This window comes from Microtus oregoni, unplaced genomic scaffold (genome assembly GCF_018167655.1).
Source record: "Microtus oregoni isolate MIOR12 unplaced genomic scaffold, Mior012 000005F_ref0000423, whole genome shotgun sequence".
Lineage (NCBI taxonomy): Eukaryota > Metazoa > Chordata > Mammalia > Rodentia > Cricetidae > Microtus > Microtus oregoni.
The window spans coordinates 40,778,799-40,799,759 of NW_024543064.1; the positions used below are offsets into that span (position 1 = coordinate 40,778,799).

Consider the following 20,961-nt stretch of genomic DNA (forward strand, 5'->3'; position numbering starts at 1 on the left):
AGTGTATTTACCTGTGTGTTTGCGCAGTGCTCCCTGAACCACAATGTAACATGTGTATTTACCTGTGTGTTTGCGCAGTGCTCCCTGAACCACAGTGTAACATAAGTGTATTTACCTGTGTGTTTGCGCAGTGCTCCCAGAACCACAGTGTAACATAAGTGTATTTACCTGTATAAATTAAGTTAGATTCCATTTTGAATAAACCCTCTTATGGCGCTTGATCGATCTGGGGGAAATTAAAGGTTTATTTGATGCATACATAATAAGTGTTCCTTCTGAGCCATGCATAATGCTAGTCACTGTTGACATATGTTGAGTGGTACATGGGTCAGTAAAGTGGGAGAATCATAACTAGGAAAACGAAATTTGGAGGTAACCTGGTTTGAGATTGGTGTGTCAGCAAGGCTTTCTCTAAGATTGGATTGACTTAGGAAGGGTTAGTACAAATTAGTTAAGCAAAGAGAGAAAGTTTTAAGTTGACATTGTATGTGATGACCTTTTGCTGAGATAGAGCGTGACTGAAGCATCATGGAGAAAGGCCAGTAATCCCAATAGATAGATGTTTTAAGGGATGAGTTTTCCATAAGAGGCATCTTAAAAGCCTCAGTGAGACAGCAAGGCCTGATGGAGCGTGAAATGTCTTGAGATTTATTTTAGGTGTTGGGCAGGAAATACCTACAGGCTTGTGTTGGGCTCTAGTCCAGTGTGTCTCTGGAGATGATGGCTGTGGTGGGTTAGGAAGCGTTCTCATGTGTTTCAAGCCTTAGTTATGCTGAGCGCCATCTCTCCAGCTGATGTTAAGATGGAGAAAGGTAGCGGGTGAGAAGAATGCTAAACACTCATCTTTTGGCTGTTCAAAGGTGTCTGGAGAAGCCAACGAGACTCAGATTGCAGAAGCATTAAGGCGGTACAGTGAAAGGGCGTTTTTTGTCCGGGAAGCTTTGTTTCATCTTTTTAGTTTGACTCATGTGATGGAAAAAACAAAGCCAGAAATCTTAAAGGTAAGAACAAAAACAGGTGAAAAAAATTGAAATTACTAGTAGATTTTGTGTGTTTTGACCTTTATTTTTATCTTTCTCTCTGTCTATCTCCTTTGTTTTGTTTTGTTTTTTGTTTTTTTTCCAGACAGGATTTCCCTGTAGCTTTGGAGTCTGTCCTGGAACTCTCTCTGTAGACCATGCTGGCCTCGAACTCGCAAAGATCTGTCTGTCTCTGCCTCCCAAGTGCTGGGATTAAAGGCATGCACCACCATTGCCCAGCTAAGATGTTTTTGAAAGCTGAAAAAGATTTTTTTTTCATTTTTCTGTTATACTGGGATTAAATACAAAGCTTTCCATATATTAGACAAGTACTTCACAACTAAGATATATCCCATCCAAGAAAGAAAATTCTTTTTGGGGGCAGTAGGGGGGTTCTTTTCTTTTTTGAGACTGTGTCTCCATGTAGCTCTGATTGTCCTAGAATTCACTTTGTAGACCAGTTTGTCCTCTGCTTCCCAAATGCTGGGATTAAAGATTCTGTCCTAAAAATAAATAAACAAACATGAATATTTAACTGGGCCTATAATTCCAATTATGCAGGAGGCAGATGCAGGAAGATTACATGTTCATGTTTGACCTGTATCACAGAGTGAGCCCAGGGCCAGCATAGGTTATATACAAAGTGAGAAATGGAGGCTATAGCTCAGTGGTAGAGCATTTCCTAAAATGGATGCATAGCCCTAATGTTTATATTTATTCCCCAGTATTTATACACACACACACACACACACACACACACACACAGATTCACTTGGAAATGGTGGTATTAGGCCATAACTCTTAGCATTCAGGAGACTGAGGCAGAAAGGTTACAAGTTCAAGCCCAGGTGAGCTAAATAGCAAGTTTAAGAACAACCTAGGCTTTATAAAGAGAGCCTAGGGGCTGGGGAGGTGCTCCGGAAGTTAAGAGTACTCTGGGTTTTGTTTGTTTGTTTGTTTTGGTTTTTTTTTTAGGTTTGCTTGTTTATTTATTATGTATAGTGTTCTGCCTGGTCACCAGATCTCATTATTGGTGGTTGTGAGCCACCTTGTGACTGCTAGGAGTTGAATTCAGGACCTCTGGAACAGCAGCCAAAAAACAGCCAGTGCTCTTAACCTCTGAGCCATCTCTCCAGCCCTGCTTGTTGCTCTTGCAGAAGACCCAGATTTGATTCCTAGCACCCACATGTAAAGAGACTTTTTCAGTTAGTGGGAACAATCTGAAGAGTTAGATTTTATTTTCCATTTTATAAATTGTGAAACTGAGGGCCTGTGTCAGAGCCGGAACTGATTTGATCCCCTAAGTGTCTTAAATTTTTTAATGGACTGCTTGGGTAGGAACTGTAACATTTTATTATTTTCACTAATGCCTGTCACTTCCTCCGTATAAACCAGTAGATGCTGGTATTTGCTTTCTCCCCCCCCCCTTCCAGTTTTTGTTCCTTCGCTTCTCTTTTTTTTTTTTTTCACCAGATAAAAAAGTCCTGGCTGGGACTGGAGAGATGGTCCAGTGATTAAGAGCACTAGCTGTTCTTCTAGAGGTCCTGAGTTCAATTCCCAGCAACATATGGTGGCTCACAACCATCTATAATAAGATCTGGTACCTTCTTCTGGTGTGCAGACATACATGCAGGCAGAACTCTTTATACATAATAAATCAATCAATCAGTCAATAAATCTGTCCGGGCACACAATAAATCCCAGCACTCAGGAGGCAGAGGCAGGCAGATCTCTGTGAGTTCGAGGTCAGCCTGGTCTACAAGAGCTAGTTCCAGGGAAGCCAGGACTGTTACACAGAGAAACCCTGTCCTGAAAAAAATAAATAGATAAACAAACAAATTAGTTTTTTTTAAAGCCCCAATTCTCCTAGAACTCACTCTATAATCTAGGCTGACCTCAAACTCAGAAATCCATCTTCCTCTGCCTCTCGAGTGCTGGAATTAGAGGTGTTTACCACAATTGCCCAGCTTCAGTTTTGACTTCTATAAAACTAAGCATAGAGGACTAGATCTCTAGTCCTGATTTGAAATATTCATTTGTTTAAAGATTAAAGCCCATTCACATAAAGAGTTTTGCTGTAAAAAAATGCAAAGGGGAAAAATGGCAGTTGATTAAAGAAATAGGATTAAAGGAGAATTTCAGTTTTTTAGACAGGATCTTGCTATGTCACCCATCTTGGCCTCAAATCTATAGTCTTCCTGCCTCAGCTCCTAATACTGGAGTTACAGGCAAGTTCAGTGCTCCCTTATTTGTAATGAATAGCTTTTTTATCATTTATTTTAAATTTATTTCATGTGCATTGTCGTGAATGTGTCAGATCCATGTGGGTGCTGGGAATTGAACCTGGGTCCTCTGGAAGATCAGTCTGTGCTCTTAACCACTGAGTCATTGCTCCAACCCCTTAAATGAATAGCTTTTAAAATATGTCTATCTTTCCAATCCAGAACTTAAAAAATGACATAGAGGTAATTATTTTCTTGAGTAGACAGACGAAGAAATGATCTGGCATATCCATGGAAGGATCAGCTTTAGAGAGGATTGGGATCATTGTTTGGCAAGGTGCCATATGGATTTCTATATCCTGGTAAAGAGAATACATGGGCAGTCAGAATCTGAAGTTTCTTTTCTAGTTACTTGAGTGTTCTTAGTGTGGTTGAAAGCTAGGTTTTCCAGGGCTGGAGAGAGGGCTCAGTGGTTAATTGAGAGCACTTGCTGCTGTTCGGAGAACCTCCGGGGCTTGGTTTCTAGCACCCTCGTCAGGCAGCTCACAACTGCCAGTAACTTCAGTTCTGAGGGATCGGCACCCTCTCTGGTTCTTGTGAGGGCACATACACACATAAGTAAATAATAAAATAAAATAAATTTTAAAGAAAGCTAAGTTTTCAGCTGAATTGAAGAGTGGGGAAGATTTTAGAAGGGAAAGAAGACAAATGAAGAATAGTTGTATAGTCCTTGAGAGGATGGATTTTATTGCATTCCAGCTGACAGCACGTCACGTCAAGGAAGGAAGTTTGGGAATCGGTTTAGGCTCCTGACTTAGGAACATGTCTTTGAAGTTATCTAGAACAGCAACACAGCCTTGTTATATAAAGAGGGTTTGTGTTTATGGAATTAATAGGACTAAATGTTTTGTTTTGTTTTGCTTCAGCTTGTGGTTACTGGGATGAGAAACCATCCTATGAATTTGCCTGTGCAACTGGCTGCAAGTGCCTGTGTGTTTAACTTAACTAAGCAGGACCTTGCTTTAGGCATGCCTGTCCGACTCCTCGCTGACGTAACCCATTTGCTGCTCAAGGCCATGGAACATTTTCCTAATCACCAGCAGGTAAGCACCTGTGAATTCCCACTCAGATATTCTTAGATTCTTCTTTACTGCCTCCTATTTCCATAACAGTTCAATTTAATAACTAAGCCTTCTTGTTGGTTGTTTTCTTCTTTTGAAGCAGGACCTTTTGTAACCCAACCTGTCTTGAACTCCTGAACCTCCAGGTCCATTTCCAAAGTACTGAGATTATGTATGCATCACCATGCCCAGAATTAAAACTTATTGGTGTTCCAGGCATGATGGTGTGTGTCTCCCTTTACTCCTAGCATTTGGGAGGCAGAGGTTGGTGATCTCTCTGAGTCTAAGGATAGCATGGACTATATATAGCAAGTGCCAAAAATACATAGAGAAAATGAAAACAAAAAAACAGAACCAAAAATGTATTGGTGTTATTAACAAATGAAAACTGAGAAAAATAAATTCAGAATAAAAGGTTAGGAAGTAAGGGTGGGGAAAAATGGAGTGATTGTAATAGATAATGGATGTGGGTTTTTGTTTTTGTTTTCAGTGTTGACACTCAATCCCAGGGTCTGGCCAATGTTAGGTACTCTGTCATTAAATTGCATCCTCAACTAGATTTCTTTTGGAGACAGGAAAACATGCTAAAAACTGAACAAGAGATGTGGCTCAATTGATAGAATGTTTGCCTGGAATACACAGAGCCCAGGTTTAATCTCCACCACTGAATAAAACTGGGTATGGTGGTGTCTCGCTGTAATTCAGAACTCAGGATGTGGCAGCGGGAGGAGCAGGAGTTCAAGAGCATGTTCACCTACACAGCAGGTTTGAGGCCCAGTTAGATTACAGGATACTGTCTCTAGGAAAAAAAGGAACTGTGTGAAAACTAATTGTGGTATAATAGGTTTGTAACTCTGTGCATAGACTAAAAAAAATCACACAGCCGGGCGGTGGTGGCGCACGCCTTTAATCCCAGCACTCGGGAGGCAGAGGCAGGCGGATCTCTGTGAGTTCGAGACCAGCCTGGTCTACAAGAGCTAGTTCCAGGACAGGCTCCAAAGCTACAGAGAAACCCTGTCTTGAAAAACCAAAAAAAAAAAAAAAAAAAAAAAAATCACACAAAGCAGGGATTGTATACTATGTGAATTATATCTTGATAAATCTGCTAATCTGTTTAAAAAATCTGTACAAATATCATATATAATGACAAAAGTTAGAAGCACCGAAAACGTATTAATCTGGTGTTAGTCGTACAACAGAGTTCTTAAAAACAGTAGTGAATGGCTGGGTGTGGTCTTTTTTGTTGTTTTGTTTGTTTCTTTCTCGAGACAGGGTTCCTCTGTGTAGCCCTGGCTGTCCACTTACTCTGCAGACCAGGCTAGCCTTGGAATCAGAGATCTGCCTGCCTCTGCTTCCCAAACTCTGAGGTGTGCCACCACTGCCTGGTAGTTAATCACATCTTTAACTCCAGTGATGCCAGCACTTAGGAGACAGAGGCAGGCCATTCTGGTTTGTTTGTTTGTTTGTTTGGGGTTTTTGAACCGGGTTCTCTCCTGCTTTTATGCTTGTCCTGGAATTTGCTCAGTTGTCCAGGCTGGCCTTGAACTCACAGAACTCCGCCCTGGTCTGCCTCCTGAGCCACGGGATTAAAGGTGTGAGCCACGTAGAAAAACCCTGTCTCAAAACAAAGTATAATACTTAGTTAGTATTAGATTATTAAAAGCAGCTCTAGAGGGATGAAGGTGGAAAGAGAGGCTTGGTCTGGTTCTAGGTGGTACCATGTTTATTTACAGCAAAGTAGCATTTTTGTCACTCAAATGCTAGAATGCGTAGATGGCTGAAATGCCTACAGAGGAAGATGGGATACAGCCCCTTATGGGGCAGAAATAATTTCTGTAGTTCACAAGGGAAGCTGGGAAGTGTAGTCTTTTAGCAAGAAACTATCAATTGCAGCTGCAAACCACAACTTAGATCAGTCTCTGCAGAAGCCTACATATATGATTTCATGTACTCACTTGAAAAAAATCAAAAGTTACCCAGTGTATTAATTATTAGTATTTCTGTTGAGAAGGGGGCGTAATTTTTGCCTTTTCTCAGTGCTGGCATCACAGGCAGACCTGTGCACCATATCATTTTTATCCAATGCTATTTAAAGGTAGAAATAAGACCGAGTGATAGTGGCAGATGTCTTTAATCCCAGCACTTGGGAGCCAGAAGCAGGCAGATCTTTGAGTTTGAGGCTGGGCTGATCTACAAAGAAAGTACCAGGGCAGCCAGGCCTACACAGAGAAACACTGTCTCCAAAAACCAAAACCAAAAAAGAAATACATGTTGTAGTTTTTGAAGTTATTTAAAATATAATATATTCAAAGTTAAAGGCTTTTAAATACAAAATTTGTGCAGGCCAATGTGGTAAATTCCTGTAATGCAAGCACTTAGGAGGTGAAGCTGGAAGAGCAGGGATCCATGGTCATCCTTGTCTGTGTAGTGAGTTCAAGCCAGTCTGGGATAAAGGAGACCCTGTCACAAATCCATCCCCTCCAAAATAATTCTTAGGCAAGTGGTGTCTATCTATTAAAGATTAAGAGGTACTACCTTATAATAAATGTATTTTATAAATATTTGTCTATTTAATAGCATTTAGGGAGTTGAGAGATTGAGTAAAGTACTTGCTGCACAGTCAGGAAGACCTGAGTTCAGATCTCCAGCACTGTAGGGGCAGAGGCAGGTGGATCCTGGGAGTTTTTTGGCCACTAGTCTAGGTGAAACTTTAGTTCCAGGTTCAGTAAGTATATTATTTACTTTTCCAGTTTGTGATAAAATATTCTGCCGAGATCAACTGAAGGAAGCATTTACTTTGGCTTATAGTTTGAGGTTACAGTCCATTGTTGGGGGAATATCCTGGACCAGGAGGATTGGATGGTGGTGGTTTCTAGTGTTTAGCACACCTTTTCCCTTTGTACAGTACAGGGTCCTCGTTTAGGGAATGATGTCACCTACAGTAGGTGAGTCTTCTCACATCAGTTAACCTAATCAAGGCAACCCTGCAAGAGATGCCCAGGAGCCCATCCCTCAAGTGGTTCTAAATCACATCAGATTGACAGTTGAGATTAACCACCACAGTAAGAGACTTTGTCTCAAAATATAAGATGAAGAATAATAGTGAAAGAGTACCAGTGTATACCTCTGGCTCCCACGTATTCATACACATCAAACCACCCATACCACAAATAAAATTGTTATTTATTTATTTGTTTTTGGTTCTTTTTTTTTTTAAAGGTTTATTTTTTATGTACACAGTGTTCTGCCTGCATGTATGCCTGCAGGCCAGAAGAGGGCACCAGATACCATTATAGATGGTTGTGAGCCACCATGTGGTTGCTGAAAATTGAACTCAGGACCTCTGGAAGGGCAGCCAGTGCTCTTAACTTCTGAGCCATCTCTCCAGGCCTATTTTTGTTTTTTTGAGACAGGGTTTCTCTCTATAGCCCTAGCTGTCCTGGAGCTAGCTCTGTAAACCAGGTTGGCCTGCCTTTGCCCTCTGAGTACTGAGATTAAACATGTGCACCACCACTGCCCTGCAAATTGTTTTAAAATAGAACATTTAAATGTTACTTAATTTATGGGGCTGGAAAGATGGTTCAGTGGTTAAAAGCACTTTCTGCTCTTTAAGAGAATCTAGATGTATTCCCAACACCTACATAGCAGCTAACAATCACTTGTAAAACCAGCTTCAGGGGGAATTCGATGCCCTATTCTGATCTGTACAGGCAGTGCACACATGTGGTACCTGTGTATACTCACGTGCATGCACACACGCACGCACACAGATATTATATAAATAAATCTGAAAAAAGGACTTAATATTTAGATAGCATGCTGTTATGTACCTGTAATCCCAGCTACTAGAGAGGTTCAGGAAAGAAGATCTCTTGAGCCCAGGAATTACTGGCTATTCTGCTCCACCTAGCAAGACTCCTGTCAAAATAAGGAAACCCCTCACAGAAGGAAAAGTTGCAGCTGCTGGATGCTGTTACGAGCATTTTATTTTTCAGCTGTTTGAACTGAATGCCATAGGCTGTTGAGGGAAGTGAGTAGTACTGTCAGGTACATGGTGTATGGACAGGGACAGGGAGACTTCCAAGAACAAGTGATGGAGTCACATCTTGGAAAACGGGTAAGAAAAGCAGTGGGACCTGTATGGAATGTGCATGCCATTCCAGAGGGCGAGTTGTTGTGACCAGAATGTAGGAAGGACAGTGTAGGATTAGGCCAGCGATAGCCAAATTTGGTGAATGGCAGTATACAAAATTCTTAAATATTTGCATATTTGAGGCTAGAGCCACAAAAGTCAAAATTTCAGATGGTCGGAACTTGGAGATTGTAACAAATGTCATCTTCTCTGTTTGCTTATGGTGTTTTGCAGAAGGAATAAACCATCAGTCAGATGCAGGGATGCTTTTCTCTGTTACCAGTTTAAGCCATCAGTTCAGTTAAGCTTAGTGTCTCTTTATTCAGTTTAGGATATGTGCCCCTATGACAAGGTCTGCAATTCAGATAGAAAAACACATAATGTAGCACAACACAGTGAATACTAAGAAACAAGTCAGCTTAAGAACCCTAATGTCAAAATTCAAAATCAGGGCTGGAGAGATGGCCCAGTGGTTAAGAGCATTGCCTGCTCTTCCAAAGATCCTGAGTTCAATTCCCAGCAACCACATGGTGGCTCACAACCATCTGTAATGAGGTCTGGTGCCCTCTTCTGGCCTGCAGACATACACACAGACAGAATATTGTATATATAATAAATAAATAAATAAATAAATATTTAAAAAAAACAAAATTCAAAATCATAGACTGGGGGAAAAAAACCTTCGATGCTTGATGCCTATGTGTTACTCAGAGAGCTTCCTATTTTAGGGCATTTCAGATTTTGGATTTTTATATTTAGTCTGCTCAATTGGTAATGTTCCCAATTATTTATTTATTTATTTTTTGTTCAGATTGTTTTTGTTTTGTTTTTGTTTTTTCAAGACAGGGTTTCTCTGTGTAGTCCTAGCTAGCTGGAACTCTCTTCGTAGACCAGGCTGTTCTCAGACTCACACAGATCCACCTGCCTCTGCCTCCCAAGTGCTGGGATTAAAGGTGTGTGCCATCACTGCCTGGAGATGTTTCCAAATCTAAATGCTTGTCCTTCCTACACTCTGGTCACAAGCTGCTTGCCTAGTGTGGCCTACCTATTTCCATAATAGGTCGACTGTTTTTCCTAACCATTTTTCAATATAATGGCTCCAACAGAACCTGCTCTTTGAAATCTTGCCGTACATTAAAAGCTCTGAAATCCGGTGTTTGTTCTTCCAGACATTTCAGCTAAGTAGTACTGCACTGCTGGGAGCTCAAGAAGAGGCAGTTAGGGCAGTTGAAAACTAGGAAAGCATCCTGAGAGATGTAAATACCAGGACCTAAGAATATAGCTCAGTTGAGAGATTGTTTGCCTTGAATATACAAAGTCCAGGATTCCGTCTATTGGAGTAGGGTATACACTTGCTTGCCTGTAACCCCAGCACTTCAGATGTGAAAGCAGGAAGGTTAAAAGTTCAAAGTCATCCTCAGCTACATAGTAAGTTAGAGGCCAGTTTAGGCTGCATGAGACCATGTCTCAAAACAAACAACAAAAACAGGGTGGGGGTGGAGAGTTGACTTAGCGGCCAAGACTCACTCTTACAGAGGACCCAGGTTTGGTCCCCAGTATTGGCATAGAGGCTGACAACCTCCTTGTGATCCACTGCTATCCTCTGGCCTCTGCGGACAGTAGGTACACATGCTGGGCACACACATACTCAGACAGAACACTTGCAAAATCAAAATACATTTCAAAGATCATAATTTAATGTGCTGATATAAAACCTGAATTGAATTCCCATGTTTAAAAATACAAAATTTTCTTAGGCTGGAGAGATGGCTTAGAGGTTAAGAGCACTGGCTGCTCTTCCAGAGATTCTGAGTTCAATTCCGAGCAACCACATGGTGGCTCACAACCATCAATAATGAGATCTGGTGCCCTCTTCTGGCGTGCAAGCATTCATGCAGGCAGAACACTATATAAATAATAAATATATAATTAAAAAACAAAGTTTACATAAAGCAATCAATTTATTTTGATAGCATTTATAAAGAATTAGTTTAAAGAATATAATTTTGAGCCTGGCATGGTGGCACATGACTTTAATCCCAGCCCTCAGGAGATAGAAGCAGGTGAGGTCTGTGAGTTTGAGGCCAGCCTGGTCTACATAGTTAGTTTCTGGACAGCCAGAGATATATAATTGAGAGATCTGTCTCAAACCAAGAAAAAAAATTGTGTTTTTCAAGATTTAAAAACAGTAACTGGAGCTTAGTTGTATAGTTGTATAGCTTAGTTGTATAGTTGTAAACTGGAGCTTTTTCATGAACCCTGGGTTCCATCTCCAGCACTCAGCATGCCCACACTCTCCTTACACACATTTAAACAATAGTTTTTAAATTTTTTTTAAAAAAACTTGTCTTTGGTTAACAGGTAACAGAATGATGTTCTTTTCGACTTTGTTTTGTTTTCTCCTTTTTATTCTTTAGTTACAGAAGAATTGCCTCCTCTCACTTTGTAGTGATCGAATTCTTCAAGATGTCCCATTTAACAGGCAAGTAATAGCTTGACAACGGGAGTTCAGTCCCCAGGACCACATGGTAGAAATATGACTCCCTCAAGTTGTCCTCTGACCTCTGTGTGCATGCTTTGTGAGAAGATGTGTGTGTGTACACACTCACGTATAAATAACTTTTAAACGTTTTTATCAAAGAATATGCTTAAAGCTGTGATGTTGATATACTAAAATGTTTTATTGTAGAAGATAAAATGCCAATTTTGACTGTATTTCTACATTATTGTGTCTTTGTGTGTATTTGTGTGTGTGTGTATGTATTGTTATTGATATGTGTGTGCACCATGTGCTAATGTATCAGTGTGAAAAACAGAGGTTGACGTTGGGTGTCTTCCTCAATTGCTCCTTACCTTATTTTTTTGAGACAGGGTCTCTCACTGAACCTGGAGTTCACGGAGTGGGCTAGACTTCTGGCCATCAAGTCCCAGGGATCCTCCTGTCTCTGCCTCCCCAGAGTTAAGATTACAGGTATGCGTTGCCATGCCGAGCTCTTTGACATGGTTGCTGGGGATTCAACTCAGGTCCGCATGCTTGCACAGCGAGCACTTTACCAGCTGAGCTTTCTCCTCAGCCCCTATGCTCCTGCTTCTCCACCATTGCTATCATTTTGATGAGCACAGTGGTGCAGGCCTATAATCCCAGTAGGAGAATCAAAAGTTCAAAGCCTACCTGGCACCTTATTAAGACTGTCTCAGAATAAAAACAAAGAGCCAGGTATGGTGGCACGTGCCAGTAATCCCAGAAGGTGGAGGCAGGAAGATCAGCAGTTCAAGGTCATCTTTGGCTACACAGAGAGTTTGAGGACAGCCTGAGCTACACGAGACCCTATCTCAAAAAGACATAAACAAGGGCTGGCAAGGTGGCTCAGCTGGTAAAAGCACTTTCCACAAAAGCCTGACCATCTGAGTTCAAACTCTAGAACCCACAGTGGAAGAAAAGAACTGAGTCTCAAATGTTGTCCTCTGACAGCCACATGGATATCATAGCATGCATGCACACTCATGCACATCATAGACAAACACTCACACTACCAAAAAGGAAGATAAAAATAATAAACACTACAGTAAATAAAATAAGAGAAAGGACTGGGGCTATATCTTTGGTAGCGCTTCTGTCTAGACAAGGCCCTGGGTCCATCCCCAGCATAGGAAAGAAACCAAAAAGACACTAATGGTAATTTGTTATTCTCTCTCATTAAGAGAAAGCTTCCCTTCTCTTCCCACACACTAAGTTGTAGCATCAGCCCTCACCTGACTCCCTAAAATTATGCCTGGATCTCCAGTATTGAGGAAACCCTCTTGTGTTTTCAGGTTTGAAGCAGCCAAGCTTGTCATGCAGTGGCTTTGCAACCATGAAGATCAAAACATGCAAAGAATGGCAGTTGCCATCATTTCCATCCTGGCTGCTAAGGTAACGTTTCTGAATGACTTCCTAAAGGCAATTGTTTCTCGTTACAGTTAATACTGCCCCCTTCCATTTGTGTGCCAGAAAAGTTAGTACACCTCTTTGCTAGCCTGCTTATTTGTGTTAAGTGTTGCAGAATTGGAGGCTAATGAGCTGGTTGTCTAGCTATGGAGGCTGTTGTGGTGAATTATAGTAAACTTACACCCATGAGTACTTGGACATTTACTTTGTCTCATATTTGCTTCCAGCTCTCTACAGAACAAACCGCACAGCTTGGTGCTGAGCTCTTCATTGTCCGGGTGAGTTTATTTCCCTCTTTTTAGAACACTACATACTGGTTTGGTTTGTTTGTTTGGTTGGTTTCTTGTTGTTTTTTAACTTTTAAAAATGTATTTATTTTCCGTGTATGGGTGCTTTGTTTCCATGTATGTCTGTGCACTGTGTGGAGTTGACCCAGTGCTTGTGGATGCCAGAGGAGTAAATTGGATCCCATGGAACTAGAATTACAGTTGTGAGCTGCCATGTGGGTGCTGATAATTAAGCCCAGATCCTCTTGAAGATTAGCCAGTGCTCGTAATCTCTGAGTCATCTTCCCAGTCCCTATTAGTATTCTTCTCTTTTCTTTTTTCCCAGTCCCTACTAGTATTCTTCTCTTTTCTTTTTTCCTCCTGACAAGTAATGTGATATGTCTTTTGTGGGTTTATATGGGTATAGGTGTTTGTGTTTCTGGGGAGCTAAGCCAGGGCTGCACACATACTAAGTCGGCTTTCTGCTACAGAACCACCCCTGTCCTGGCTTCTCTCTTTATTTTTAATAAATTCACTTTTTCTAAATGATTGTATTCAATTTTTTTTGTTTTGTTTTGTTTTGATTTTTGGGGGTTGTGGGCTTTGAGACAGGGTTTCTCTGTGTAACGGTCCTGGCTGTCCTAGAACCCACTCTGTAGACCAGGCTAGTTACAGTAGACGTAGCTTACGAGAAGACATGTCAAAGCTATTGTCATCCTAATATCCAATGTTAACTTCAATTCTCTTACTATTGTGTGTAGCCCAAGAGGGACTTGAAGCTGTGACAGTCCTCCTGCCATAGTCTCCTAAGTCGGGTGTTACAGGTGTGAGCTACCACGCCCAGCCTTTTCCTTTTTTTCTTAAAAAAAAAAAAAAACTTGAAATTTGTTAGAATTAGGCCTTCTAACTCTTTTATCAAGTTGATTATGACCAAATTACTTAATATTTTAAATTTAGTTTGTGTCCCTGGGAAATGATACTATAAGTATTATTAACTATAAGTTAAAAAATGCTAGTTTTGCCTCCCTTCAACCCCTCTTCATTTTCTTAAGTCCCAGGCTTTATTAGAATGGTATTCTATGACCAGTTAAGAGAGTTGGTTCACGACCAGTGAGATGGCTCAGCAGTAAGGCAACTGCCACCAAATCTGGTGACTTGAGTTCAATCCCTGGGATCTAATGGTGGAAGAAGAGAACCAACTTCTGCAAGCTCTCTTCTGACTACAGAAGTTCAGTCCTTCATGCATTTCATTGTCACACACACGACACAAAATCAAAATGAGTTTAAAATAAAAAAGAAGATATTGCACACACATGAAAGACGGAAGGAAAGAAAGCAAACAGGCAAGCAAACAGAGGTCTGAGGATATAGCTCCGTGTGTGAAATGAACACACTTCATCCTCAGCACCACATAACCCCGTGTGGTAGTACATGCCTGCAATTGCAGCACTTGGGAGGTGGATGCTGGAGGACAGGAGTCCGATATCATTCTTGGTATATAGTGAATTTAAGGTGACATGAGATCCACCCTGCTCACAGAGAAAGGGACCAAGAGAGAAACAGAGGGTAGAGAGAACACAAATAAGTACTTTTCGTATAGTCCAGTTTGCAGTTCTACACAGTACTAGCGAAACTATTGTTTACAGAAAAACAAATAGAAATAAGGGAAGGATAAGAAGGAAAAATGAAGGTCCAGACTAAGGAATTGTTGACTGAGAAAGGAGAATCTTGACTTAGAGACTAGTTTTGGCTGCTGTCTTAGGGTTTCTGTTGTTGTGATAAAACACCAGGGTCAAAATCAGATGTAGAAGAAAGAGTTTATTTCATCTTAGTTTGTCATCTAGGAAAGACAGAGACTGATGCAGAGGCCATGGAGGAATGCTTGCCCTGTCTGCTTTCTTACACGTCCTTAGGACTACCTATTCAGAAAAGGCACCATCCACAATGGGCTGGGCCCTTCTATAGCAAGCACTAATCAAGGAAGTACACTACAGAATTGGCCTACAATCTTACGGAGTTATTTTCTCATTGAGAGTCCTCTTTGAGGGGCTGGAGAGATGACTCAGTGGTTAAGAGCACTGGCTAGTCTTCTAGAGGACCTGGGTTCAATTCCCAACGACACATGGAACTGTCTGTAACTCCAGTTGCAGGGGATCTAACACCTTCACAGCAGAACACATAAAATAAATTTAAATAGATGATTTTAAAAAAGAAAGAGAGTCCCTCTTCCAAAGTGACTGTAGCTTGTGTCAAGTTGACTAGCCCTGGGTTGTATAGCAAAACTATCTGAAGAAACAAAACAAAAACATACTAGGGCTAGCAAGATGGCTCACCAAGAAGATGCTTTCTGCCAACCCTGTTTCAATCCCCAGGACCCACAGGGTGGAACTCACAGACCTCTACAAACATGCTGTGACTTGGACATGCGCCCCCTACTAGATAGATGGATGGATGGATGGACAGATAGACAAAGTTTTAACCTTTACAGGGAATGCTTTATTTATTTATTTATTTTTTGAAATATTTATTTATTTATTATGTATACAATATTCTGTCTGTGTATATGCCTGCAGGCCAGAAGAGGGCACCAGACCTCATTACAGATGGTTGTGAGCCACCATGTGGTTGCTGGGAATTGAACTCAGGACCTTTGGAAGAGCAGGCAATGCTCTTAACCACTGAGCCATCTCTCCAGCCCCTACAGGGAATGCTTTAAACTATGAGAATATTCCTCATGGATTTGTGCTTATTGGTAATCTCAGATTATGACAACTCAATAATGAAAAATTCTCTTTTTCTTCCTTAGCAACTTCTTCAAATAGTGAAGCAGAAAACTAATCAAAATTCAGTGGATACTACATTGAAATTTACTTTGAGTGCACTCTGGAACCTCACAGATGAATCCCCAACAACATGCAGACACTTCATTGAAAATCAAGGGTTAGAGCTCTTCATGAGAGTTCTAGAGGTTAGAATGAGAATATACTTAGCCGCTGATGTGGGTGATTTCTTTGAGCACTTATTTGTTATATTTGTTTCTTTAGATAGTTACACATTCTCTTTCTTTTGTAGTCTTTCCCAACTGAGTCATCCATTCAACAAAAAGTTCTAGGTCTTTTGGTAAGTTATACATCATTCCTGATTAATTCAAAAGCATAATTATTTTCTGTCTGAGTGTATACATTGAAAGTTGCTGCTTGGGCCCTCAAGGCCCAAGTTGGTTAGGATACTCCTCGCAGAACCTACAGTGATATATTATTTGTGTTTTAATAAATAAAGCTTACTTGAAGGTCAGAGGGCAAAGTAGCCACACTAGTAAGCTGTATAGGCCAGGCAGTAGTGACACACACCTTTAATCCCAGCAGCCACACTAGTACACTAGTTAACCATAGAGGCTGGGCGGTGGTGGTGCACACCTTTAATCCTAGCACTAGAGAGGAATATAAAATGGGTGGAGACAGGTCTCGGGCTCAGTCTCAGTCTGAGTATTTGTGGAGGTAGGTTGCCCATTTCAGTGGAGGTAAGAGCCAGTGCTGGCCACTTTGCTTTTCTGATTTTAGCTTGAACCCCAATATCTGTCACTGGGTTTTTATTATTTGTGCTACAGGAGCCTGATGATAGGAGCTTGATCCTCAAACCACATGATAGACGAACTCACCTCCAAGTTGTCTTCTGACTTATACATGTGAGATACACACACACACACACACACACACACACACACACACGATAAATAAATGGGGATATAGGTCAGTTAGAAGAGTGTATGCCTAGCATGCATGAAACTTGGTTTTCATCCTCTACATCACATAAATTTGCGTGTTTAAAGAAAGTATAAACCATGAGTATAAAGCATAAGAATGAGATTACATACACCTGTAATCTTACCACTTGGGAGGTGAAGGATAAGAATAGGAGAATCAGAAGTTCAAAGCATCTTCTGCATAGCCAGGGTTTCATGATACCTTGTCTCAAGAAGAAAGAAGGAAGCTGATGTGGTAGTGCAGGTGAATCTGTAAATTCAGAGCTAACCTACATAGTGAGACCTATCTAAGAAAAAACCAGAAGAAATATAGAAAGATGATGTTGTGTTGTTTTTGAACATCTAGAGAAAATGGAAAATAGATATAATTATTAAATTAAAAAGATAAAACAAGCCTGGTGTAGTGGTGCACCCCCTCAATTCCGTACTCAGGAGACAGAGACAGGTGGATCTCTGTGAGATTGATGATAGCCTTGTCCACAGAGTGAGACCCTGTCTTGAAAAAAGGAAAAAGAAAGTGTTGGTTGCTCTTCCAGAAGACCCAGGTCAAGTCCCTACACCCCTGTGGACAATCACAGTCACCTGCAGCTCCAGCCAGGGGATCACAAGCCTTCCCCTGACCTCTGGGTTCTGCACTAGGCTAGTGTTGAACTTAGTCAAAAAAACTTTTTGGAGAAAGACTCTTATGATGACAGCCAGTATCAGGATGGCAGCTCATATCATGAATTACAAGCATGATGCAGAAGGGGCACCAGGAATGGTGCAAGACTTTGAAACCTTGAAGTAAGCCCCTAGTGATAAACTCCTACAACAAGCCACACTTCCTAAACCTCCCAACAGCATCATCAGTTCAAGTATCTAAGAGTATAGGGGACATTTATTACCCAAACTACTGCTATTCCCCTTACCTCTACTTCAGTCTGCAAAGCGACCAGCTTGCATACTTTGTCAGAGATCACCAGGAGTGCTTGTCTAGTGTCTGAAAACAGTCCTCTTAACCATGTAATTTGCATAAGACTAACTTTTTTGTTTTGGTTTTGTTTTTCCAGTTGGTTTCTCTGTAGCTTTGGAGCCTATCCTGGAACTAGCTCATGTAGACCAGGCTGGCCTCAAACTCACCGAGATCCGCCTGCCTCTGCCTCCCGAGTGCTGGGACTAAAGGCGTGCGCCACCACCGTCCAGCTAAGACTAACTTTTATACCTTCTTTTCCTCCCAGAACAATATAGCTGAAGTACAAGAGCTCCATTCTGAACTAATGTGGAAGGACTTCATAGACCATATCAGCAGTCTCCTGCACAGTGTGGAAGTAGAAGTCAGTTACTTTGCAGCTGGGATTATCGCCCACTTAATATCCAGAGGTGAACAAGCATGGACCTTGAGCCGTAGCCAGAGGAATTCTCTTCTTGATGATTTGGTAGGGTCATTTGATATTTTCTGGAATGATATAAGTTAAATTGTTATAGTTAAATATGAAAGCTTCATTATGAAGTAATATTGTTAAAAAATAAGTATTGTAATATATCCTATGTTTTATGTCTTCTAGCATTCAGCTATTTTGAAATGGCCAACTCCAGAGTGTGAGATGGTAGCATACAGGTAATTAGCATGATTATTAAGTAATCTGGTCACTTTTTTTTGTTTTTATGATCATTACTTCAAGTATCTCTCATAGTATTAGTTTTGAGTAAAGTCATGTAAAGTAACTGCTCATGGTGGTACATGCTTATAATCCCAGCACCGAGGAGGCTGAGACAGGATTGCCAAGTTCCCAGCCAGCCTGGGCTATAGGACAAGACCTAGTCTCAAGGGGGCTTTAAAAAGTATTTTGAGGGGGCTGGAGAGATGGCTCAGTGGTTAAGAGCATTGCCTGCTCTTCCAAAGGTCCTGAGTTCAATTCCCAGCAACCACATGGTGGCTCACAACCATCTGTAATGGGGTCAGGTGCCCTCTTCTGGCCTGCAGGCATACATACAGATAGACTATTGTATACATAACAAATAAATTAATAAAAAAAAGAAAAAAAAGTATTTTGATTTATTTTCTACTATTCATTCAATATTCTCTTCTTTATCCATATTTATTGAAAGTAGATTCTCTGGAATTTGTTCTCTGCTGTTCAAATTTAAAGAGATTGAGAAGGCTGGGGTTCTCTACCTGGTACAGTGCTGTCTGTGATTTATAAAACCCTGGACTTTGGATCCCTGTCACTACATAAACTGAGTGTGACTGCTTGAGACAGAAATGCTAATTCTGCAGCCTGGTCTACAAGAGCTAGTTCCAGGACAGGCTCCAAAACCACAGAGAAACCCTGTCTCAAAAAACAAAAAAAAAAAAAAAAGAAAAGAAAAGAAAAGAAAAGAAAAGAAATGCTAATTCTGGGGCAGTGGAGATAGGAAGATCAGAAGTTGAAGGTCATCCTAGGCTACAGGAGACCTCAACTCCCATCCTGCCCTTACCCCCCCCCCAATAATAACAACAGTAACAACAAAAACTGCATTCTGGAAGGCTAAATCTGTCTATGACAATTAAGTGATAATATAGGCAACTTATTGTCTGAAATATTTGCATCGCTGCATAATTTTATCATAACTTATTTTTATTGGTTACTTCATACATTCTGGTATGTTATTGACTTGTTTTAGATTTGATTTTAATTTTGTGCGGATGGGAAGTGTTTGGCCTGATTGTATGTCTGTATACCATATCCATACAGTTCCCTCAGAGACCGTGGAGTCAATCCTCTGGAACTGAAGTTGAGTTGCAGATGGTTGTGAACCAATGTGGGAGCTGGGAATCAAGCCTGGGGCTTCTGGAATAGCAGCCAGTGCTCTTTTTTTTTTTTTTTTTCCGAGACAGGGTTTCTCTGTGGTTTTGGAGCCTGTCCTGGAACTAGCTCTTGTAGACCAGACTGGTCTCGAACTCACAGAGATCCGCCTGCCTCTGCCTCCCGAGTGCTGGGATTAAAGGCGTGCGCCACCACCGCCCGGTGCAGCCAGTGCTCTTAACTGCTAAGCCATCTCTCCAACCCCTCTTGAATAGTTTTTAAACCCATTTTGTTTAGAACAACACAAAGAGAAAACCAAATCTGTGCCTTCTTTGTGGTGTTCTGTCAGTTATTATCGCCAGTCTCCATTCCTACTTTATACATCAAGGTCTTTAAACTATCTGTCTGTCTGTTTTGGTCCTCCGAGACAGGGTCTCTCTGTCTAACAGTCCTGGCTATCCTGGAACTTGCTTCATAGATCAGGCTGGCCTCGAACTCACAGAGATCCATGCCTGCCTCTGCCCCCTGAGTGCTGGGATTAAAGTGTGTATCTTAAGGCCGTGTGTGTTATCTCTATAACGCCAGCACTCAAGAGGCAAGATAATTCAATGGGTAAGGACTTAGCTGACAGTTTGAGTTAGGTTCCTCCACTACAGTGGGTAAGGACTTAGCTGACAGTTTGAGTTAGGTTCCTCCACTACGGTGGAGAGAGATTGACTGCCAAGAGTTGTCCTCTGACTGCTTGCTGTTGCGCATGCACTCATACACACTACACAGTAATAATAACTTTAAAAAAGAGGCAAATGGAGGAGAGCGAGCTAGGCTACATAACACATTTAAGGGCACCTCAAACCTACTAAATGGTCTTATAAGTAAATTTATATAATTGGACATATGAATATGTTTAAACACTGGGGAATTCTGTCACCATCTCAGAAACGAGAAGACTCGCCTGTGGTAAAGTTTGTACTCCCTGCTGTTACAGGCAATGGCTAAAGATCAGGGGGCAATTGTCTATTCTTGACTCAGTGGTGTTATTTTATTAGAATTCCCTAAGTCAAAGGATGCTGCCTTTTACCATTGAAAGACACTTACTGTGGTCTATGTATAATATATCAAATAAAGAGTATTTAGCAATGTTTAAAAAAAAAAAAGAAAGAAACTCATTGTAGTGGACGATGAATGCAAGCCTCCTCTTTCTATAAGAAGCTCATGACCACAGAAGTAGCTCCTGGTATTTTGGCTGAAGAGTGAAAGGATTATGTAGTCCAAATCAGTGGTGGGAATTACAGTGTTTTCCTATGACACAAGCGGTTCTGACTGATGGTAGAGGGTACCTGCTAATGACTGAAGGGCTCTTTGTTTCCTAGGTTTGTCCCCTCGCCTCCCCGCACAGGGTTTCTCTTTGTTGCCCTGGCTGTCCTGGAACTTGCTCTGTAGATATGCCTGCCTCTGCCTCTTCAGTGCTGGAATTAAAAAGGGCGTGTGCTCCAAAGGGGCATTCTTATAGACCAAGGAGAATTGGAGAGAGGAAGCACAAGCCTCAATCTGAGTGGTCTCAACTTGGTTATTGGAGAGCAAGAACGGTTTGGGAAGGGATATTCCTGGACTGAAAGATACTGTGCCTTAGCAGTCAGGGCCCAAAAGAGCTAGCAGAATATTAAAACTTCTCAGTGTCTCTCTCCAAAGAAGATGGTATCTGCCAGTATTTCAGGAGCCTTTAAAGAAAGTAAAAAGCAGGACCA

The 20,961-nt window shown here is 41.2% G+C and overlaps 1 protein-coding gene across 1 annotated transcript in view; it reads left to right on the forward strand.

Annotated features, from left to right (window-relative positions):
* Zyg11b (zyg-11 family member B, cell cycle regulator) overlaps positions 1 to 20,961 on the forward strand; it is a 53,896-nt gene that overhangs the window by 25,027 nt on the left and 7,908 nt on the right. The window contains exons 4-12 of the mRNA XM_041651361.1: positions 861 to 1,001; positions 4,168 to 4,344; positions 10,912 to 10,976; positions 12,308 to 12,407; positions 12,650 to 12,700; positions 15,495 to 15,656; positions 15,761 to 15,808; positions 17,669 to 17,866; positions 17,996 to 18,048. Coding sequence (XP_041507295.1) covers positions 861 to 1,001; positions 4,168 to 4,344; positions 10,912 to 10,976; positions 12,308 to 12,407; positions 12,650 to 12,700; positions 15,495 to 15,656; positions 15,761 to 15,808; positions 17,669 to 17,866; positions 17,996 to 18,048 — 995 coding nt within the window. The remainder of the gene's footprint in view (positions 1 to 860; positions 1,002 to 4,167; positions 4,345 to 10,911; positions 10,977 to 12,307; positions 12,408 to 12,649; positions 12,701 to 15,494; positions 15,657 to 15,760; positions 15,809 to 17,668; positions 17,867 to 17,995; positions 18,049 to 20,961) is intronic.